Below are 23,465 nucleotides of genomic sequence, written 5' to 3'. Positions count from 1 at the left end.
TGGGTTATTAAGCAGATGATAACAGATTATTTTTTAAATTATTTTTTCAGTGCCAAATGTCCATATAAATCATATACTGTATATAATTTAATAAAATGTAACTATTTCAGTATTATACATTTTTTTTTTATATAATAATCAATAAACCTACATTTATTTTACAAAAACATGATGTCATCAATATATTGTGCATCCTTTGTATTTTTTCCCATCAGGACTGAGAAAATGTCCCAAGCACTCTTTTGAGTTCAACTCTAATGCATGGTTGAACTCTCTGTAACTGTCTGAGGGTTTGTGGTTAAAGAGGCGAGCAGTAAATCTCTAGATTGTTCCCGAAGCAGGACAACACAGAATTGCTGAAATAGTGTTCAGTCACTAAAGCCTTGGAGTCTGGCTGCTGTCCCAGAGCTTTACACAACACACACACACAGCTTTGTGTCTCAATAACGTACTGTGTGAATCACACAAACCACGTTCTCTTCACACTCAAAGCCTCTTATTGTGTTATTGTGTCTAGATGTGGGTTACACCAAAACTAGATTCTTATTCTCTACAATGAACGGTTTAGTACTGTACCTTAAAGTGATCCAGAAGGTCTTTTCCTACTGCATACGGAGCCCCGATCACAACCTCAGACACATACTGAAGACAAGGGAATCACAAGACAGTTATTCATGGTCTAAATGAAAGATTGATTATAAACTGAACTCAAAGTTCTACAACAGATTCTTTAAGTTCTAAAGTTCTAAACGGTGGTCTAGGTTCTACTTTCTTCAAGTTGTCATTTTTTTAGGATCTAAGTTCTTCAAGCTCATAAAGTTCTCCAGTTCTAGAGTGCTCTAAGTTCTAAAGTTCTCCACTAGGTTCTACGTTCTCTAACTTTTAATTTCTTTACATTAAGTTTTCAGACTTCTCATAGCTCACAAATTTCTCCAGTTGTATAGTTCTAAGTTCCCCAAGTTTTACATTCTCTAAATTCTTAAATGAACACTCCACTATTTTTGAAAATAGGCTCATTTTCCAACGATTCGAAAATGGTAAAACTCAACTGTTTAACTCTAGGGGATTTGGAAAATGTGCCTATTTTCAAAAATAGTGGAGTGTTCCTTTAAGTTGTAATTTCTCAGAGCTATCCAAGTCCTAAAGTTCTACATTGTCTAGGTTCTACATTCTCTAACTTTTAATTTATTTACTCTTTATTTAAGTTTTCAGAGTTCTCCAAGCTCACAAAGTTCTCCAGTTCTATAATTATAAGTTCCTTTAACTTTTACATTCTCCAAATGTTTGTAGATCTAATTTCTTTAAGTTGTAAATTTTCAGAGTTATCCAAGTTCTAAAGTTCTACATTGTCTAGGTTCTACAATCTCTATCTTTTAATTTCTCTAGGTTTTAAGATCTCAAGGACCTACTGTGACGAGAGGGTGTGCGGCAGTTGTCCGCGAGGGGCTGCCGCTTTACTTTCATTTTGTGTTTGTTTATTTTATTAAAGGTTTGTTCAAATGTTCGCCGGTTCCTGCCTCCTTCCCGTGACTACGAACTGTGTTACACCTACAAATTCACAAAGTTCTCCAGTTCTAGTTTGCCAAGTTCTCCAGGCTCTCTGTTCTTTACGTTCTCTAAGTTCTAAAAGTTTTACATTCTCATTGTTCTCCAGTTCTAAGTTCACCATGTGCCCTCAAGTTCTACAATTCTATAGTTCCCTAAGTTCAAACATTCTAAAATTGTCCAAATCAGCCAAAGTTCTAAATCTTAAAGCCAAATGAAACCTTTCATCATTCAGCAGTCTTCAGAAAGAAATGCATGTGTGGTTTGCACTGATATTACAGTATGAGGGAGGTCTGGAGTTTCACTGCATGTTTCTGATATTGGCAGCTCAATGGGGGCTCTGTCTGAATGCGACTTAAAGGGATAGTTCACCCAAAAATGAAAATTGGATGTTTATCTGCTTACCCCCAGGGCATCCAAGGAACAGTATTTATATCATTTTTTACCTCTAATTCACCACTATGTCCAACTGTCTTTGTGCGCGCGCACGACTTCCAGTGCGTGAGGTGTGTACGCGCTTTGGCGTAGTTTATGTTCATGGGTGTGTTGTTGCGGGAGGAGCAAACGACAGACAGTTTATTAACAGAAAATAAACAAAGTGTCCAGAAAAAAGGGAATCAAGTGTCCAAAATAAACAGGGGATCTGGTGTCCTCGTCGTCGGGAGCCTGGCGAAGGGCGGCGATTAAGGGACGGGCTGATGCTGATAATTAGGGGGAGGCAGCCGACTTGTCACAGTGTGTTGATATCCAGCCGAAGAGCAATCAACCATAACTTCAGGCGAGCAGGCTCAGAAGTCGGTTTGAACAATCCGGATAAGCGCAAGTAAGTACCATTTTGATTAGCCGTCGTAGCTACAATGCCTGTGCACGGTGTAAACAATGAGTGACGTATACGTGCGAGAGATCACTTCCGGCGCTTGCGTAAACTACGCCAAAGCGCGTACACGCCTCACGCACCGTAAGTCGTGCGCGTGCTCAAAGACAGTTGGACATAGTGGTGAATTAGAGGTAAAAAATGATATAAATACTGTTCGGTTTCTGGCACAAACCGATCGTTTCGTGTTAGGACATCAATGTGTCGTCAGGAGCCGCAGGGTTTAATTTGGATTTGTCTGTGCATGTTTTTTTTACACTCATAGACTTTGTTACCATTGCCATGCATTATACGACTGATAGACTGCAACGGTTGGACTTAAAAATCATCATTTGTGTTCTACTGAAGAAACAAAGTCACCTACATCTTGGATGCCCTGGGGGTAAGCAAATAAACATCAAATTTTCATTTTTGGGTGAACTATCTCTTTAATGCTTTAGGTATGCTGGTATTTGCCTGATCCATGAGAGTATGTGTGCTGTGGATGAATGAGAGGGTTTGTAAACTTGGATATGTTTTGGATTAGCTCAAGGCGTGAGATTTTTAATAGCATGCAGTACAAATGAACTTTTATCACTGCTTGTGGAGTCTGTTCTTTTGACCTTGAGATGTTTCTTAATGTTTCTGCCCATTTTTTTCCCCCCATCCTTCCTTTTTTGTAATATGTAACTCCCTCTCTCTGCATACAATGGCCCATTGTTCTTAAACAAGTGTCTGGAATACAAAAACAACTTGAAATGTGCAACATAATAAAACGGGATTGGAGGAGACAGTAAATTATGCACAATCCAGAGAACTGACTGGAGGTGGCAGTAATGTATGCAAAATGCTGACAAAAGATTGGAGGAGATGGTCATTTATGCAAACTACCAATAAATTATTAAAAGCAGCAGTAAGTTAGGTGCAAATTTAAGCGAAACGCAGAGAAATCATTGGAGGAGGCGTAGGTTATGCACTTACTCTGCAAGCCAGCACACTCAAAGTTCTCTCATGAATATTCATGATGGGGTAGTTCTTTCCTTTGTAGCGGTTCACTTCCTACAAAACAATAAAACAACTACAATTTATAAACACAACAATAACATTTACTAAACATTAAAATTACACACTGCTATAATTTACACATAAGTCACTAATACAATTACAGACCGACTAAGATGCACTAACCAAAGGTTTACGGTATGTCACTAACCAATTGTTTAAAATTTGGCAATTTTAAAACTATTCACAATTATAACTTTGTTTCACTTTTGTTTTGTGGTTTTGTTTTGTTTTGTGCCCCTGAGTTCAAAAATTGTAAAACAGGTTTGCATGTCGTCATGCTGAGGTTGTAACTTTGAACTTCCCTTTTCCTGATTCACATGAGGTTTTCTGTCTGATCAAAGTTTATCACAAGAATAAAAAACAGCTTGTTATAGCAAATTTTGCCCTTTCGACAAGCACGAGGGTGGAGAGGTCTGTAAAATCTCGTAAAGAGTTTGTGTGCGTTTGTTTTTATGAAACACACCTGGTCAAAGTGCAGTCCGACAATGACGTAAGGTTTCTCTGCTTGTTTGTGAACAGTCTTGAGGAAATCCACGTGACCGATGTCTATACGGGTCAGATAGTCAAGGCCAAAACAAATGTACAACTGCTTAAACATTTTCAACTGAATTTTTCCTGACTTTTCCAGATTTATGGATCTCTTCAGAAGCTAAATGTGGAGTGACGTGATTTTAAAAGGATACGGAAGAGATCAAAAGCTCCGGCCACATAAATAATTGTGTCTCCCGGCTGCGGTTCTTTTCCTGAGGCGAACTGGATGATCTTCTGAGACGTCTGAAGGAACTGCGAGACGCCAGTCCAAGGGCTGTGCCCTTTAGGGCCCTGAGGAGAAAAGATACATGAGAAAGTTTTGCATTTGCAAATGCAAAAATATTAAAATGAACGGTATGCAGGAGTTTTGTTACTCATACATCACATATACAATTCTAGTTATGTACAGTATGTTCTCCAACTGGAATTAAAAACAACATTAAAAAAACTTAACCTATTTAACTACTGTAATATGGACATTTCCAAGCACACTAAATATAAAGATGGAAATAATGTTGCAGAAGATTTAATTTTATCCATCAGGATTTAATTAGATTATTAGGTTTGAAGAAAAAATATATAATATAAAATAAAATATAATACAATTTCAATTTTATGTCGTCTTTATGGTTTACAGGTAATCCCTGACCTCTAGTGGTCAAAACTTCATATGACAGCAGATTACAATATCATATTAACAAAAATATTAATCTTGACATGAGCAGATCAACTCACCTTCCCAAAGTTATCTGTGTGGAGCTGGTAGGCTGCATTATCCTGAGAGAGAGGGAGGAATATGAATTAGGGACTAACAAAAATACTTCACATAACACTTATCTATACACACAATAAACGATAAAGTATACTCACAACATTACTGTGATGCGATTTTGTTAACAGGAGCATACGACCCACTAGGTCTGTCGTAGACACTCCCTGTGTACGTTTACATTCCCTGTTGATGAAAAAGACACATACAGCAACCATTACACACACCCATGGGTCAAAATTCAGTGGTGTGCCACAGGTATATGTCCGAGGCCCATTGGACTTTACCTGTATCGGCCCATTCTCTTCACTTCATCGTACGTATCCTTTCCGTCCACGGTCAATGTGATATCATCTAGCAACATAAAATTAAATGATTGAAATTCTATTTGTTATTATTATTATTTTTTAATTATTATTATTATTGAAATTCAACTGATTTTTTTCCAGATTCAATTCAATTTTGGTTAAATTTGAACTATGTTGGGTAAAAAAAAATACATATAATGGTTATTCCTTCAATGTACAAATTACAGAAGGACTATAAATATAAAGATAAATATAACTAAAACATTTTAATAAACGTTCTAATTTGTTCTAATAGAGATGTCCACACCGCAATTATAACAGTTATGACACAGAGAAACAATATAGTTGGAATCACTATCAGAATTCACAATTTTTCCAGCTGATGAACGATAAACATTGACAGCCTATCAGAATCCACCTGGCTTTTTAAGAGCTCAAACATTTGAAGTGGCAGATGATAAAACTGTAGCATGCACTTACAATAAACAGAATGTCATCGTCCGCTGTTGTGGACACTAATATAGTTATCGTTTTAGTTATTTTTATAGTTACTGTTCTTGGTGTGAACAGGTTTTTAAACACCAAGATCATTTACTCAAAATAAACTGTAAAAAACATGCTGTTTAGAAATCATCATGATTATGGCATCACGATCATTAGCACATAAGCACATGGCCGCAAATGTTAATATTTATTAACAAATTAATAGGTCATATTAATATTATATTTACACATAATGCTTATGATTGAACCGACGTTAACCTGACATGAACCAGTGTGTGTTTTATGAGTGAAAAGGTTCAATCATAACATAATTTACATATAGAACTCTTAAAGTAACAGTAACAAATATAGGATGTTCAATTTTAAGAATCAAACAGGATGAAAATGATTATGAAAAACTAAATTATAACCATTTTGGATAAAAAATAAGTGTACTTCAAGAAATAAAATTCCACAAAAGTGTAAATTATGGCACCTTTAAAGACATTAACATGATTACGCACTGCTTTTAACGTCTATAAGTGTCTAAAGGATCCCCTCACCTCCATGCACGCAGAAATCACAGTTGTACTTGTCCAGCGTCTCCAGCGTAGTAACATACGGCGCACCCTCCACGATCTCATCTACCCACTTTATGGCCCGTATCATTTTATACCGCTCGGCCTGCGTGAAGACCGGAGGACCCTTGTGCTTGGCTATTTCCTCTGAATGTACAAGAGAAATATTTGACCATTTCTCAGTTTATATATTACAGCATTACAGTGACTTTATGTGAAGGTCTGAAATATGACGTGTGAAGCATACCGTCTGTATGTACTCCTACTACGAGATAATCTCCCATCGCCTTGGCCTGTCGCAATTGGTTAGAGTGACCATAGTGCACCATGTCATAGCTGTGAAGACAGATATGGACTTTAGATATAGGGTCAAACATGACTTCCATTTAGAAAAACCACACAGATGATGTAATAAATAGCTTCTTTATAACAGCTAAATAAAAAGCTGTACACACAGCTGTAACTAGAGACAGGTGGGTTATCTAACCACCACGAGCCCTTACCCCTAGTAATATCATTAGCCAGGCCAATGGGATTACATGGGGACATAATCTCCAATTCCATTTCCCATGATCCTTTGCTGGGCACCACACTTCACACTATGTGTTATTTATAACTGCAGTTACATTTCATCACTCATAAATGAACGCTGCAGTTAAATGAATTGGAGGAATATATCATCTTTAAGCGTGAAGGGTGTCATTTCTGCGCCTCCACTGCAGTGTTATGTTAATATATATTCATATACTATTATAGTATTTATTAATATTACATTTAGCTTTTAAATAAAATTTAATGTAGCTTTTATTTTTATATTTTCAGTTCTAATTTTAATTTGAGTAATTTTAGTATTTTTAGTAATTTTAGTATTTTTAATATTTATTTTGTGCTTTTGTTATTTTTCCATTTTTTTAATATTTCTGTAAAGCTTTAATTAATTTTCATTTCAGTTGTAGTTTTAGTAGTTTTTCATCTAATATATATTTTATTCCAGTTTTAATTTAATTACTGAAAAAGATAGGCCTACACTTTCTAATTATGAAATATCAATTCTCTGATCATTTCTCAAGCCTATTTACTACACTAACAAAAAGTTCCACAGTATGAGGCACTAGATTTTTGGACACGCATAAACATAAATACAAATACAAAATACCTTACCATGTACAATTACATTTACCATGACAATACCATGCTTTTTGACACACATACCACGGTATTCTTCAAAATACCATGCTGTACCATATAAACACAATATTTATGATAATCTTTCAATTCCATGGAAAATATCAAAGTATCGCCATCTGACACGACACCACTATACTATGGTACTACTATGTTTTGTGCACATGTACTGTGGTAATACCATGGTATTTTTATAAACAATGAAAAACAATTAATAAGGCAATCATTAAGTATAATGGCATAAATGTACCATAGTAATGGCATGTGTTTGACATACATGAATTTTAGTATCATAGATAGTATATTAAAAAAATTGCCACCGTAATACGATGTGATATTAACCTTGATCCCGATAAAGTACTTTTGTATTCCAAGGTTCTTCCAAGACTGTCATGATACGAAAACACGGTACTTTTTGTTGATACCATGGCAAATGTGCAACTATACTCCCTGTGCAACTATACTTAATTTTTGTTGAATTCTAACATTTTAAGACCCATTCTAACTGCTTTTGCATGCTGTAGAGATGCACTGCACACTTTGCGCACATTTCACCGTATGAATGTGGTGTCACTCACCAGCCGTCACACCACACCCGGATCACCCGTTTCCTCTTCTCCGGGCTGTGGCTGGAAGAGCTCGACTCTCCCTTGTCCTCCTCCTCCACAACATGGCTTCCGTTCCTGATCATGTTTTTAATGCGTATAAAGTCCCCGAACAGGCGTTATAATAAACGGCTGGATCACTCCGTGTTGATATGAATGACCTTGGCAACACTGCGAAGTTGCGCAGGCGCTGTGTGGGGGAAACAGGGGAACTGAATTTACCGGAACACCGGCAGTCTCTACGTCCTTCCAGAAGCCTAGAGAATGTGCGCAGCTCAACGTAGATGACGCAACGCGCAAACAGCACGCCTCCTTACGTTGCCCCGCCCCCTCGGGTTAGGAAGTGACGCCAGCAGTGTCACGAGATTTTCTTGCAACAAGTGCAAAGAAACGATAAACTCCCATGATTAAAACAATAAAAAAAAAGATTAAACAAAAATCGTTTCGTTACACACGCTATAATCTGTACAAGATAGTGTTTGCTTATGTTATCCTGTTTTCACAAAAAAGGTTTTCTATTTGAAGTTGAACTTTTTCAATTATTTTTCTTTCTTTCTTTCTTTCTTTCTTTCTTTCTTTCTTTCTTTCTTTCTTTCTTTCATACTTAAAGAAAAATCTCAGATTGCCTTTTTTCTAATCAACTACAAATAAATAAATAAAACAAACATAAATATATTTTGAATATTTCAAAATAAGGTTACATGTTTCATTAGGATTATATTTCATAATTGATATTACTGTAATAATAATAATAATGGATGTTAATAAAATAAACAAAAAATACCTATTATGTAAATTAATAAAGTAAAACAAAAAATCAAGTAGTCTATTAGTAAATGGATGAAAACTTTTTTTTTTTTTTCTTTTTTTTTTACATAATGTTGGAATCTTGCTCTTTTCAGAAATGTAACTATTATTTTATTAATGCACTGCACAAAATATTTTCTTATCATGTTATCTTGAAATTGAGGTAATTTATTTCACTAATAGTATTTTTTTCTTAAATATTTTCTTTGTTTCTTACATCGTTCTTAAATCTTAGATGTTTTTTTTCTGAACAATTGCAAAGACATTTTTTTTTACATAATTTACTCCAGTTCAATAATATTATTATTATTATTATAAAGGTAATTTACTTCAGTAATAATAATTTTTTCTTGACTTATTTTTTCTTTATTTTTCTTACATCATATATTCTTTCTTTTTCATCTCAGATATTTTTTTCTGATCAGCTGCAAAACAAAACATATTTTTGAATATTTGAACATATTATTTTGCAACAAATTTGTTGTCTTTTTAATATATTATTTCTTATAGATGTTTTTTCTGATCAATTGCAAAGAAAAAAAAAAGATTTTTAATTTAATGCGAAGTGTTAAGTGTTAGCATTTTTTAAATGTAAGAATCTTGCTCATTTCAGAAATGTAACTTTTTTTATTATAACCATAAAACCCCATATATAAATAATCTTCGATAAACATGTTGTAAATGTTTCTTATGGCTTTGCACATAAAACAAACCGAAACCGCAAACACATTTATTGTTACAGACACCCTTTAGGTGGCGCTACAGATACAACAACAACAGGCTCCGGTGGAATATGAAAATGTTTATTTTGCAGAGCAAGACACCATTTTCAATGGCACTTTGATACAGTGGTGGCACACGTAAATTTTCACTTTTTACCTGAGTGTTAGTGATTCACCTGAGTTTGTTTTTATCGCACACATAGAAAATAGTTCAAAACTATAGCACTTTTTTTTTTTTTGTTACAACTTACACGATGTTCTTTAACACTAAGGGAAAATAAATAACAACCACAGTGCTCAAAGGTTTTTTAAAAAATAAAATAAAATGACTTTTGATTTCAAGAGTTGGATCCATTTAGCCTGTAAGCGATAAGGCTTTCATTCATTTTGATGATCGAACCCCCATCAGGATCCAAATGTAAGCTCTCACAGGAAAGCCCACTGGTTCCTCATTGATTTCCGCCACGTTTGCCACTAGAAAAGACAATAACCACATAAAACTTCCACAAAATACACCCATATTTTCTTCTTGTACTGATTAGCATTCATAATATTCATATATCTTTAGCATATCTGTGTTGTTAGCCACTAGAAAAGATGTTACCTTGTCCCTGATGTCTTAGAGTTCATCACCCATTGTAAATACTCCTTGGCAGCGATGCTGTCCAAGACCTTGTTAACGTCACTGGTGAAACTGCCGTCTACATGCCTCCTGCGCGGCAAATTAGTGCCTCTGTTGCCTGCAACACTGCACATAATGCGATAAACAACTTGTTAGCGTGTGTACATGACACTTATTTAAAGTTTAAACCAGTTAATGATGGGTTTAAAAGCAGTTAGCAGGCCTACATCAAGTTTAGCACAGTTTAGCTTTAGCATGTCGCATGTAGGATTTTCTGGGAAAATCAGTTTGTGAGAAAATTTGTAGTATTAGTTTTGGGATGTCTGGTTATAATTAGCATCTTTGCAGTTAGGATTTTGAAGTATTTGTTTGATTAGCACAGAAGCAGAAGACATTAGCAGAGAAAGATAACCAGAAGCACACAGCCTGGTTTCAGCGCTATTTATTAGCATTAGCATTTGGCAGTGAGTTTGGACAGGGTGCGTAAGAAAAGAGACAGATGTTGGGCAGGAGAAAGTGTGATGAAGCAGTCAGCCTGACTACTTCTCTCTCTCTCACACAATTACTCTTATTTTTTATTTCCATCTCTTTCACACTTTATAAGGCACTGCAGTTCGAAGTGCGGAGGCCTACTCTTGCTTGGGCTGTCCAGATTTTAGCCAGGCCACAAAGCTCTGGGCCTCCTGGTCCTGCAGGTGGGAGCTGACGTCACTGGTGTAGGTTCCCTCAGCGTGACGTTTGGCCGAACCACTGGCAGAAAAAGAGAGTTTGATTTAATGTTTGAATTTAAATTAGTATAGCAAAACTCTGTTAGTGCTAGGCCTTTAAATAAAATACAATATTATTACACACACACAAATATTAAAAATTCTTAAATATATTCTAATTATAAATATACTACATAGATTGTTATATATATATATATATATATATATAATATATAATGTCAGTATATATTATATCAATAAATAAATTATATAAATGTGAAAATATGTTCTGTAACATATTTTAGGTTTCCATACACAATAATATTTTCGGATATATATTTTATATTTTAATTTTAGAAAATATATACAGTATATATTTATCGTATATTCGTATACATTTTATATGCATTCTATAAAAAGTAAGGGTGTTTTTTTATTTGAATTGTAAATTTGTTTTTTCTTTTACACCAAATCTTGGTTCATTTTTACCTTTTTTTTTTTTAACAAATCTGTACATGATCTCATACTGTAATTGTACATACCCGTTTCTCTCTGAGTTCATGAGCCACTGAACAAAGTCTTGCGCTCTCCTGGTCTCCAGGTATTTGCTGTAGTCATTGGAGAAAGTTCCCTCAGAATGTCTCTTTGCGGTCGTGAATCCCTTACCCCTCGCCGGAAGACTTTCCACTGTCTCTGTGCTGCACGACCAGATGATATATGAGTATTACATTACATAAACTGAACAAAACGATGCCCACATTTCCAAACAAAAAGCCCTCAAACAGCTATAAAGTGAAGATTTCGTGTTTAAGCACTTGCATACTAGGAATTTATTACTTCAAGTGCTTTTATCATAAATTATTGCTCAGAAACAGACTACAAAGGACATAAAACACCATAAAAGGCCATTTCTCCAACCTTGTGCTGTCATCTTGAAGTGGGACACAGATGCTGTGTTGAACAAAGAGGAGCAGAAGAAGACCAGCGAGATATTGGACGCCTTTCATTTTGACAGCTTCTTTCAGTTCTGAAGACACACGTTCTGTAAAGATGAGAGAAAAAAACACTTTTGAAACCAACCGAACATCTACAAGGCTCGGAGTCTCTCAAAGAGCTCCTTCAACTTACCAATTGATGGAAGAGTTGAGTGTGTTTGGATCTTCTCCTCGCTCTTCTCCTGTTGGTTTCGTGGCCTCTTCTCAATCGTCTGGGTCTTATATAGTCGGTCCAGGTGGGCCGTCCCATCTCGGCAGCCCACACACACACACGTACGTTTGCGTTCAGATGCATTAGTGTCAGTCCATTACCCACTCTGGATGAAACCGCTCGTGTTTGCGTAAAGAGAGAGATGTGCCAAAGTACCTCCAGATAAGAGCCGTCCTGGAGGTGTGAGACAGCAGGATGGAGGCTTTCGCAAATAAACCCAGAGAAAAATAACGTGCGAAGTGCTACTGTAGGCAAAAATCAAAAGGGGGAAACGAATACTCTGTTCATGAGAACGTGACAAACGGAACTTTCATGTGTTTTTTTAGTCGCACATGATTCTTATGTCCAACTCAAGATGCTTTGCACTGATCAAAATCAGTGTTTTCATTAACACAAATCATTTTAATGCAGTATTAATATGTCAGTGACAACTTTGTATAAACAAAAGTGGTGGACAAAGTTTCTTCATACAGTATATAAAAATTCCCAGAATTTGATTACTAGCATATCAAATATTTATATATTTGTTGTTTTTAATTTATTTTGTTGAAAATAGTACAATTTGTTGTGCATTAATAACAAACTTAAAATAAACTGAAACTTAAAATGTAATTGTATTAAAAATGCTAATAATAAATTTGCTTTTAAATAAAATCGGGTTAACAATAAAATCACTACTTTAACTAGAAAAAATATTGTAATATATTTTTTGTAAAAGACAAAAGAGGCTTGGCTTGTAAGAATGAATGAATTTTGAATATATTTCATACTTCTTAAACTTGAAGAAAATGTTATTTAATATGTGTAAAGTGTAAACTTGCAAATAAGTCACAAACAATTGAGTACATTTTTGTTACATTTTATTACAGATTGAAAATATCTCTGCTATATTGTACAAGTTATATTTTATAAGTAATGGCACATACAATAAATATTTTCTCAAATAAAAACTCAGATAAGATTACTTGATACTAAGCTTGATAAAAAATATTTAAAGTGTGAAAATATTTTTAATGCATTATTTTATGTTTAATATATTTGAATTTAAGAATATTAAAATATTAAATTAACATGAATATTCTTTTTAATTATTTTCTTTTTGTACTTTACATGAAAAGTTACAGCTGGCAATGAACTTGATTTGGAAAATACACAATATTGCTCTCCCTAGCTTAAAATAAATGATTATTAATAATAAATAATAATAATTAAACCTGAGAGTATTTAATTCAAATACCTTTTTTTTTTTTTTTTGGAAACAAAAGATTACTCTCATTTTTCTTTAGCTAGCTCATCAAGCTTTGTGTTTATCCAGTAAGTATTTCGATGTTTTTTTCGGTGTCCTAAAGACTCATGACTCAGTTGTTCAGACTGTACATTTGAAACTGATAAACGTGACTAAAACGAGTCCGTTATTGCAGCACAGTACAGTAGCTAAAGGGTTTCTTGTGGATTCAGTGGCAGCTGATGGGGAATCGCACACGACTGACACGTTTGAGTGCGTCAAGTGGTCTGGAAGTAACGTGGATTCAGTGCTGTGGGTCCTGGGTGGGCTTATTTGTTCCAGTGGAAAGTTTCACAAGTTCAAGCAAAGCAGTTTTTCAGAAAGTGACTCATATGAGTGTAGACGTGCTGATTGGACGAGCCGCCGAGACCGTGGTCTTCATCAGTGTACCACTGACAGAGAGACAGAACAGATCACCAGTGAAAAACACTTATATATCTATTACCATATATCTATTTTAATACTGTTTGGAGCTGCTTTATGGATTGTTGACATGAACAATTCACATGTCTTCCAGTGTGACATGCAAAAACCTCTGATGATGCTAATTCTTTTATTAATGTTTATTAATTGTTTTACAATGTTATTGATTTTAAGAGACTAAATTAAATGTGTACTTTAAAAAATGAATTTGCTATACTGCAGGACAATTTTAAAAAGGCATATATATAAAACAAAATTAAAAATAAATGTAAAAAACAAATTAAGAAACCTTTTTATATGTATGCAATACTTTCAGTAATTTATATATATTTTTTATTTATGATATAAATGTAGGCATCATTTTTTATTACTTCATATATGTAGACTTTTATATTTGATCAATTAATATGTAATAATATAAATATTTTTGTATTACTATATTCGTTAATTTATTAGAATAACTTTGCATGAATAGAATGCAATTCTGCTGCTGTCTTACCATTGCATCAAAGTCCACTTGTTCATCCACGAGTGCTTTAGAGATCTGAGCAGCTTGTTGGAAGTGAACATTATCTAACAGCACCAATGGCAAACAGAAAAAAAAAAATATGTGATGAGTTTTCACTTTAATGTCACGTCATTGGTGATATTTTAAAGATATTTACATGTTTATGAAATTTAAATAAAATAATAAAAAAATGTTTTATTGATCTAAAACTCAATATCAAGGAAACATTTCTGCAGTTTTTAGGAAATATTTTGAATACTTATTAACTAAAATGACTTAAAAGAAAAAAAATGACATTTTTAGGATATTTAAAGAAACAAATATATAAGAGCTGAATATCAAAATTTCAGCGAATCAGATTTAAGCATTTTACATAATTTAATAAAAATGAACAATATTAAAACAATATTAATATTTAAGCTAATTTTTTATTTTCATAACAATTTCGTTTCATTTCCATTTATTTAAATTGTATTTAAGTTTGCTCAGTTGCAGAGACAGGACAAGAGACAGAGATATAGACAGACGGGTCATATCTCACCGTCAGCGGTGCCGTGCACCAGGAGGTACTGGACTGATTTAAAGTTCTTGGCTCTTTCCATCACTGTGGAATTCTGAATAAGAATAATAACATCCCATAAACCTCGTGTGACGCAGCACTTGCGTGAGTTATTTTAGAACTTACTCATGCTTCTCTGTGACGTCATCATGGGGAAACCAATGAGTTTATCAAACAATTTTAGAATTTCCAAGCACAACTTACATCATAAAAGGCCTGGTTCTCCGCTGGCGTCAGCATGTACCTCTCAGTGTAAATAGAGTCTGGGGGAAATTACAGTACAACGGTCTTATCACATGATGGGAAAATGAAATGTACAAGCATAATCAGTGCTGGGTAGTAACGGAGTACATGTAATCTGGATTACATGATGAGATTCCAAAAATTAAGTACTTGTAATTAGATTACATTATTTTTGAAAATGCTTATAATCAGATTACAGTAACTTTTTTATGGATTACATGATAACATTCCCACAATGGAAGTAAAATATTCAAAATGTATTGATTTCATGATATTGATAACAGAATGAAATCTATTTTCTTTCTTTGTTTTATTTGTTGTGTTTTAATCAGTATGGTACACAATAATCACATTGAAGTCTATGTGACAAACAAGCTAGGTCAAAAGTAATCTAAAAGTAGTCAGACTACATTACCTAATATGTGTAATCCAGATTATGTTACTTAACTACAATTTTCATCATGTAATGTGTAATCAGTAAACAGACCACAATTTGCAAGTAATCTGCATTGACCAGAATACATAAAACATACCATAATAGTTCCATTTTGACACTGGAGCGACGGCCATTCCGCATTTAAAAACTCCACTTCCAGCTCCCAGAACCATCGAAGTGACGTAGCCACCGTAAGACTGCAGCACAAACACATGGTTACTTATACAGTGGCCCAAAAAGTTGTATTTGGACTTAAAATGCATGAAAACCAAAGCAAGTGTCATTAATATAAAGACACATAAAATAAGAATCATCCCTTTAAAATGAAGTTGGTCAGATTCATGATATCAGAACAAAGATTTCTGGTAATTAAACTTACCCAGCCCCAGATGGCAATCCTGTTTTTATCTATGTAACCCATGTCAATAAATTGTCTAAAAATGCAGAAAAAAATATATAATTGTCATTTCTAATAAATTAAATTCAAATGTCAATTATATGCAATGTAATATATGATTAAACCAATTATTATAGTTAAAATGTGAGTGAAATATTGCTAGTATACTTCACTACAATTTTTCAGTGTAGAGATGTTGCAAGATGGTTTCTAGGGTCTTCAAGGTGGTTGCTAGAGCATTGCTAATTTGCTAGGCGATTGTTAGAATGTTGCTAGGTGGTTTCCAGGGTGTTCTGGGTTGTTGCTAGGGTGTCACTTGATGGTTTCAAGGGTGTTCTGGGTGGTTGCTAGGGCACTGTTATGTTGCTAGAAAGTCACTAGGTGGTTTCCAGGGTGTTCTGGGCTGTTGCTAAGATGTTGGTAAGTTGCTAGATTGTAGCTAAAATTGGTTTCTAAATTGGTTTCTGAAGTATTATAGGTGGTTGCTAGAGTATTGCTAAGTGGTTTCCAAGGAGTTCTGGGTGGCTGCTAGGATGTCGCTAGGGTGATTTGGGTGATCATTAGGGGCATTGCTAGATGGTTTCCACGGTATTGCTAGTACATTGCTAGGGTTATTTGGGTGGCCACTAGAGCATTGCTACAGTTTGTAGCTTCCAGGGTGTTCTGGATGGTTGCTAGGTTGTTACTAGGTTGATCTGGGTGGTCACTAGAGCTTTGCTAGGTGGATTCCAAGCTGTTCTGGGGTGCGTTTCCCAAAAGCATCGATAGCCAACTATGGTCGCAAGTTCCGTCGTTACCAACATAGTTCAGTGATTCAGTGTTTCCCGAAACCATAGTTCAAACGAACATTCGCAAACTTACGTGGTAGGAACTACAGCTCTCGACCTGTGGTTAGAAGTATAGTTTCTTGTTAGTAAGACATATGGACTTATGGATTTAAATCTTGGGCACAATAAGCAAGCTAACATGCAGTACAATCTATATCTTCCATTCAATTTAAATATATATACATTTTAATCGATAAATTTTAGCGCATCCTCAATAAGCACCGTTTTTGAAGAGCGCGCATGTGCATAAATAAGGGAACCCCGTGACGTAAGAGGAAACCCGCGATGAATCAAACATCAAATAAAGCAAAATGACAGGGAACAAAACATAGTAAATTGGTCATCAGGTGCCATGTTCAATACAGCAGCATCTCAGAGATCTCGAATCAATTAATTAGCAGAAGTTATTACTCCACCACATGCGTGTGACGTCATTAACAACGGCCCTAAATTGTTGAACTAATGTGTTTCAAACGACGGAGATGCGACCGTGTTCGGGAAACACAACAATGCATCGTACTATGGTGGTTAATCAGTGAGTTAAGTCGTTGTATGGGAAACGCACCCCTGGGTGGTTACTAGTATGTTGTGAAATTTCTGAGGTGTACTAGGTGGTTGCCAGGACATTGCCAGGTAGTTTCTAGGATGATTTGAGTGGTTACTAAGACATTGATATGGGAGTTGCCAGGGTGTTCTATAGGGGTGACTCCGAATAGTCAAAGATTCGATGCTTCGATAGGAGGAGCCTGATTCGACTATCAATCTCACAGTCGAATATTCGCAGAGGCATTATGATCATGCTATTTTGGCTATATGGGGGTACTCAAATGTCTGATTTCACATAGAACTACCGGTTTTCTCCCTAAAAGTTAATATACAGCCTATTATGATAATGCTGTAAATAAGAATCTGAAAAGAAAGAAGCTTTAAATAAATATTTTAGCATGCGTGAATAAATCCAACCACCCCTATAGATTTAAGTTTCACTTTCCATAATCCGTGACCGACAGAGCATCTTGGCGCAAGGATTTAAAACTTTAAAAAGACTCATACTGACACAGGCAGAGTGAAAGACAAGTGGACAAGACAAGAAGATACAAGTGATTTCAAAACATTTCAGTCGGTTTATATATATATATATATATATATATATATATATATACTGAACTCTGTGACTGTTCTTGAATGGCCAGAGCCCTGACTTAAACCCAATTGAGTATCTCTGGAGAGACCTAAAAATGGCTGTCCACCAATGTTTACCATCCAACCTGACAGAACTGGAGAGGATCTGCAAGGAGGAATGGCAGAGGATCCCCAAATCCAGGTGTGAAAAACTTGTTGCATCTTTCCCAAAAAGACTCATGGCTGTATTAGATCAAAAGGGTGCTTCTACTAAATACTGAGCAAAGGGTCTGAATACTTAGGACCATGTTATATTTCAGTTTTTCTTTTTTAATAAATCTGCAAAAATGTCAACGATTCTGTGTTTTTCTGTCAATATGGGGTGCTGTGTGTACATTAATGAGGAAAAAAAATTAACTTAAATGATTTTAGCAAATGGCTGCAATATAACAAAGAGTGAAAAATTTAAGGGGGTCTGAATACTTTCCGTACCCACTGTATCTTCATTGTAGTATGGTGATTATCCCTTCAGCGCACAGCGCGAGCAGGACAAACAACAATGCAGTATTAATAACTATGACTGGGACTGTCATATACATAACATTATAATGAGAACGCGCAGCGCCAGCAGGACAAAAAACAATGCCTAATATTAATAACTATAACGGACTGTCATATACATAACATTATAATGAGAACACTATTATAATAAAACGCTGTGAATTTTTAGAGTTTCGTTGCTGTGTTTCTGCACGTTGTTGCGTAAAGAAAAGGAGTTAATTCAGAGCCGCGCAGACACATTCACTTGTGCATTCGAGGCATTTTGTGCAGATAGCCTACAAGTCGTACTATTAACTTTATGTTGTATAAATAACGAAGCGTATTCTATATGAAATAAATGAAATCCCATTGATTAAAAACCTGCTATCTTCAACGCATGCAGCTCAAAACAGAAATGCAGAACATTAATAACTACTGTCATATACATAACGTTATAACGAGAGCACTATTGTAAAAATTTTTGTGAATTCTTAGGGTTTCGCTGACGTTTAATGTTAACTCTTTTAATCAAAATATAAAACAATGTATCTGCCAGGCATCCGTTACACATTTTCCCTGTGTGTTAACGTCAGTAATTATGACTGTCTCTTGGCAATGTATTTTGCCCCCCACCCCCAAACATATGATTCGACTATCAGTCGACTATTGGCAAGATTCGAAAATTCCGATTCGACTATGAAAATCCTTAGTCGGGGACACCCCTAGTGTTCTGGGTGGTTTCTAGGATGTTGCTAAGTGGTGTTCACTGTTCATGGTAGTCGCTTGGGCGTTGCTAGGTAGTTTCCAGAGGGTTCAGGGTGGTTGCAGGGTGATTTGGGTGATCACTAGGGCTAGTAAATCTTGCTAAGCTCTGTGGTTGCTATAGGACATCGCTAGGATTATTTTGGTGGTCACTATAGCATTGCTACAGACTGTAGCTTCCAGGGTGTTCTGAGTGGTTGCTAGGGCATTGCTAGTGTGATGTGGATGGTCAACAGGTCGTTGCTAGGGTGATTTGGGTGGTCAAAAGGGCGTTGCTAGGTGGAATCCAGGATCCAGTTAGTTTCCAGGATGATTTGAGTGGTTGCTAAGGAATTGTTAAATGGTTTCTAAGATATTGGTTGCTAGGTAGTTTCCATTGCATTCTGGGTGGTTGCCTACTGAATCAAGTCAAAAGAGTTTAGATATGGATCCTTTATTGTAAGTCTATGAGATTTTTTCACCATTTTAATATCCAAAAGGTGGAAAATTGTCAGTCTGATCACTTAGTAAAGTAACAGTTCACCTCTCCTCAACAAAACACATGGTTTGAGGGATTATTCATGTCTGCAGCACAAAAACTTCAATAAATATTCACTTGAGAGCAGTGTGGATACATAGTTGTACCTAGCGGCTGTTATCTGATCCTCAACTTCATAAGTGCCGAGTCGTTTGTAGAGGGCATGCATAATTTTGTCTCCTTGGTAACCACTTCCTCTCCCATCAAAGCTGGCCACGATCACATTCTCTGTGCTGGCCAAGTATGTGGACCATCCCACCCTGAACCGGAAATCTGACTTCTGACTGCAGGGGCCCGCATATCTACAGGATATGAAAGAATCAAGACTGCAGTGGCCATCAAACCCAGATCAGAGTTCAACATCAGATCACAAAAAAATTGAGCTAGCTTACACGTCAATGAGCAGAGGATATTTTTTGGATTTGTCGAATTTAGGAGGCAGCATCATCTGGTACCAGAGGTCTGAGGAAAAAAAAACTCCCCTACAAGATTATGATTTAAAACAAACATATTTTCTAGATTGTTTTATTTGATTTTTTGCTCTCCTGCAGAGTCAGCCTTACCGAAATCTCCGATCTTCAGCGTGCCGTGCGTAACTGACGGCATTGCGATGTTCTGCAGAGCATTTTCCAAATCTTTGTTGTCTTCAAGAACTTTCACCTCTAAAAACCGTTTGAGAAATTCAGTAAGTTAGTACCAGGAACTGAACTGATACTGAACTGAATTGCACTGATATTGAATGCTAGCCAAAGCTGATAATTGACAGATAACGAATAAATTATATAAAAAACTATGCTATTTAATGAATTATAAAAACAATTTTATAATTAATTAATACATTTAAACTAATTTTAATACATGAATACAGCGAAACTCACTCTGATATGCCCTTCTAAATGGACAGCACATCAGGAAATAGTGCTCTTAAAGGGTTAAAGTTGTAATCGCTAGACCATAATGGTATTTAGATTGCAATTAATTTGGCAGAAATTTTATAGAATCTTGAAGGAAGTATTTTATATACATATATACAAATACATACAGATATATATATATATAATAGTTTTTAGAATATAGTAATATTTTAATAGAATATAGAATTTTTTATGAATTATATAAATGTGATTATAAGTACTGCAACAAATTTTAAGTTGTTTTCAAATACATGTATTCCACTATATATTGTATATTTTACTGTATAATATACACACATGGCTTTAATATTGAAATTATATTCTCATAAGCACTTTCTATGCTTACAGTATATTACTTATATTTCGAAATAATATATGAAAATGTAAATAAAAAATGAATGAATGATGAATGAATAATTTTTTATTTTATTTTTGTAGAGGACATGGGAAGTGGTGGGGATGTGATCGAAAAACGTTCAGTAAATGGGACTTGAATGGGATGCTAACTTCTACTCTGTGAACTAACTGCTAATGCCAGTGATTTTTATGACTTTAATGTTTAGCCATACCTGTTCCATCTTGGCTGTTTCTCAGTGTATGCAGAGGCAGTCCAGGACCTTCAGAAACAAACAAATAAAAGGAGATGGGAACATTTAACTGATTTTTTCTTTTGTGTGTTTAATGTACTTTGCATATAGAGAAGTGCTATAAAAAATGAATATACATGACATACCAGAACAGCTCATAAGGTAGTAGGTTCCTTCCGTGCTAAACAGGGCAGAATTATATTTGCACCGGTCTGCATTGAGGGTACAGGTCAGACACTCGCGCTCAGAATGGGAAGCGTCGTTTATGGTGATTCTGCCAGAAAAGCAAATGCATAATTGATTTAATTTTCAACTAAGAAAATATCTGATTGATTTCAGCTTGTGACACTCACTTGTAAACATTCCTTTGGCCTGGACTTGCATTGTGCTCGTTACTCACATAGTATCTGTGGCAAACAGAGAAAAAAAGTTGAGGAAAGAATCTCGAACACTCAATGACAGAAGTTTCTAGTAAATTAACTTACACAGCATCGTTCGTGACCTTAAGGATGCTAGTGACCTCCCACTTTCCTCTTGTCAGGAACTTCTTTTCTGTCTAGGAAACAATATCGAACAATATAAAAAAAAAAACAGAATACATACAATACATACAACGCTGTGATTCTGCTTGAATTTGACATTTAAAATAGCTGAATGCAAAAATAAAATAGGTTACTAAAAAATGGCTCAATTTGCCACATTTACCTGAAAAAATTATAAATATACAAAAATAAAAAATGCTAAAATCTAATATCTTTCAAATATTATTAGTGTCAATATTCAATACATATTAATGCAATAATAAAACCTTAAATATTAGTTTAACTATACATTTTATATATACAAAATTGGATTAAATTCTGTAATTTATAACTTGTAAACTCACTCCACTGAAATAAACAAGATGCTTAAAATGCTCTTCGTCACTCATAATGTAATAACAACTGCTGCCGTCCGGCCGAAAGACAGGTTCATCTGGAGAGAACTACGAAAACAAAGCAAGCAAACCAACAAACAGACATATTAGCTTGACTCAACATTGCATTAAACATCAACTGGTAATTTTGTAATCAAATAATTCATACCTGGCCAACCCAACCCGTGCTGCTTGTGATAACCTGACTCTATAGAAAAAAAACACATACGAGAAAAAATAATTGCGATTGGATAAAGCTTTCGCTTCAGTCAATTCAGTGACTCTACAACAGTCTAAGAAGTAAGAGGTACCAGTGAACTTTCAGTCCAAACATCGCCGTTGAAGTCATACGTCTTCAAAACAACATAGTTTTGCGTTCTTTTCTGCCACTGCACTGCAATTTGCTCATCGGACGCCCATGTAACAGTGCTCAGGTAGTGCTCTCTGTGATAAAACACATAGTTTTAGGTCAAATTACTGTTTCATCTGGTTGAAGATCTCATGCAAACTCCAAAACTCCTTACCCTGCACCAACAACACTGGGAACCAGGACTTCATTGGTCGTGGATGTGTTTGTGTCGAAGACAAACAGTTTGACGGTTGGGTTTGGGGTTCCGGCCTTGGAAACAAGCAAATGGGAGTGTCAAAAATTATATTTTGAAGGAATAGTTCACCCAAAAATGGAAATTTGTGTAAACTTTCTCACCCTCAGGCCATCCAAGATGAAGATGAGACTGTTTCTTCATCAGATTTGGAGAAATGTAGCATTACAACACTTGCTCATCATTGAATCCTCTGCAGTGAATGGGTGCCGTCAGAATGAGAGTCCAAACAGCTGATAAAAACATCACAATAATCCACCAGTAATCCACAACACTCCAGTCCATCAGTTAATGTCTTGTGAAGCAAAAAGCTGTATGTTTGTAAGAAACAAATCCTCATTCTGACAGCACCCATTCACTGCAGAGGATATTGTTGAGCAAGTGATGTAATGTTAAATTTCTCCAAAATTGTTCTGCTGAAGAAACAAATTCATCTACATCTTGGATGGCCTGAAAGTACATTTTCAGCAAATTTTCATTTTTGGCGAACTATTCCTTTAACATCACATTTTACTTTAATTTTTGTTCCTTTTACCTTGGGGTACGGTATTAAGACCGTTTCTGGATATTGGCCTTCTCCGTACCATGTGTATTCAATGTTGTGGACTCCTGAGTCATTAAATTTGGCGTATGCCACAAACCTCCCATTTGGTGACCACCACAGAGCAAAGTTGGTGGAGAACATCTCCTCTACAGAGAAAACAGATGCACAAGATCACTTGCTTTTTTGGACCATTTTCAGTGAATTATTCCAATAAGTCTTCAAAAGGTAAAAGACCTCTGTTATGAATGGGTAACATTCATCAGCTTCATTAAATATGTATCTCTTACCCTCGTACAC

General features: G+C 35.4%; 3 protein-coding genes across 3 annotated transcripts in view; all 3 read right to left on the bottom strand.

Moving 5' to 3' along the window:
* pcyt2 (phosphate cytidylyltransferase 2, ethanolamine) overlaps nt 1-8,229 on the bottom strand; it is a 9,933-nt gene extending 1,704 nt beyond the window's left edge. Inside the window, exons 1-11 of the mRNA XM_016507330.1 lie at nt 8,151-8,229; nt 7,896-8,083; nt 6,380-6,468; nt 6,118-6,279; nt 5,051-5,117; nt 4,865-4,949; nt 4,730-4,771; nt 4,147-4,285; nt 3,927-4,009; nt 3,380-3,457; nt 577-642 (exon numbers count right to left, since the gene is read on the bottom strand). Of these exons, the coding sequence (XP_016362816.1) occupies nt 577-642; nt 3,380-3,457; nt 3,927-4,009; nt 4,147-4,285; nt 4,730-4,771; nt 4,865-4,949; nt 5,051-5,117; nt 6,118-6,279; nt 6,380-6,468; nt 7,896-8,008 (924 nt within the window). The 5' untranslated portion in view covers nt 8,009-8,083; nt 8,151-8,229. The remainder of the gene's footprint in view (nt 1-576; nt 643-3,379; nt 3,458-3,926; nt 4,010-4,146; nt 4,286-4,729; nt 4,772-4,864; nt 4,950-5,050; nt 5,118-6,117; nt 6,280-6,379; nt 6,469-7,895; nt 8,084-8,150) is intronic.
* A 1,287-nt stretch (nt 8,230-9,516) lies between these two features.
* Nucleotides 9,517-11,964, bottom strand: LOC107704412 (glucagon-like). Its single transcript, XM_016507333.1, has 6 exons — nt 11,909-11,964; nt 11,699-11,822; nt 11,323-11,478; nt 10,707-10,823; nt 10,056-10,199; nt 9,517-9,925 (listed from the first exon to the last, which is right to left on the bottom strand). The coding sequence occupies exons 2-6, from the start codon at nt 11,785-11,787 to the stop codon at nt 9,901-9,903; spliced, it is 531 nt and encodes a 176-aa protein (XP_016362819.1). The 5' UTR covers nt 11,788-11,822; nt 11,909-11,964; the 3' UTR covers nt 9,517-9,900.
* Nucleotides 11,965-13,205: 1,241 nt separating this feature from the next.
* LOC107704406 (dipeptidyl peptidase 4-like) overlaps nt 13,206-23,465 on the bottom strand; it is a 13,825-nt gene continuing 3,565 nt past the window's right edge. The window contains exons 9-26 of the mRNA XM_016507325.1: nt 23,160-23,314; nt 22,547-22,641; nt 22,334-22,466; nt 22,192-22,230; nt 21,993-22,091; nt 21,592-21,662; nt 21,460-21,513; nt 21,253-21,380; nt 21,089-21,136; nt 20,169-20,267; nt 19,998-20,067; nt 19,713-19,907; nt 15,820-15,874; nt 15,538-15,637; nt 14,966-15,024; nt 14,744-14,816; nt 14,194-14,267; nt 13,206-13,663 (exon numbers count right to left, since the gene is read on the bottom strand). Coding sequence (XP_016362811.1) covers nt 13,571-13,663; nt 14,194-14,267; nt 14,744-14,816; nt 14,966-15,024; nt 15,538-15,637; nt 15,820-15,874; nt 19,713-19,907; nt 19,998-20,067; nt 20,169-20,267; nt 21,089-21,136; nt 21,253-21,380; nt 21,460-21,513; nt 21,592-21,662; nt 21,993-22,091; nt 22,192-22,230; nt 22,334-22,466; nt 22,547-22,641; nt 23,160-23,314 — 1,640 coding nt within the window. The 3' untranslated portion in view covers nt 13,206-13,570. The remainder of the gene's footprint in view (nt 13,664-14,193; nt 14,268-14,743; nt 14,817-14,965; nt 15,025-15,537; nt 15,638-15,819; nt 15,875-19,712; nt 19,908-19,997; nt 20,068-20,168; nt 20,268-21,088; nt 21,137-21,252; nt 21,381-21,459; nt 21,514-21,591; nt 21,663-21,992; nt 22,092-22,191; nt 22,231-22,333; nt 22,467-22,546; nt 22,642-23,159; nt 23,315-23,465) is intronic.

The sequence above is a fragment of the Sinocyclocheilus anshuiensis genome, unplaced genomic scaffold (genome assembly GCF_001515605.1).
Source record: "Sinocyclocheilus anshuiensis isolate Anshui unplaced genomic scaffold, SAMN03320099.WGS_v1.1 scaffold1546, whole genome shotgun sequence".
NCBI classification, from domain to species: Eukaryota; Metazoa; Chordata; class Actinopteri; order Cypriniformes; family Cyprinidae; genus Sinocyclocheilus; species Sinocyclocheilus anshuiensis.
This window is presented reverse-complemented; position numbering and strand designations above follow the sequence as displayed.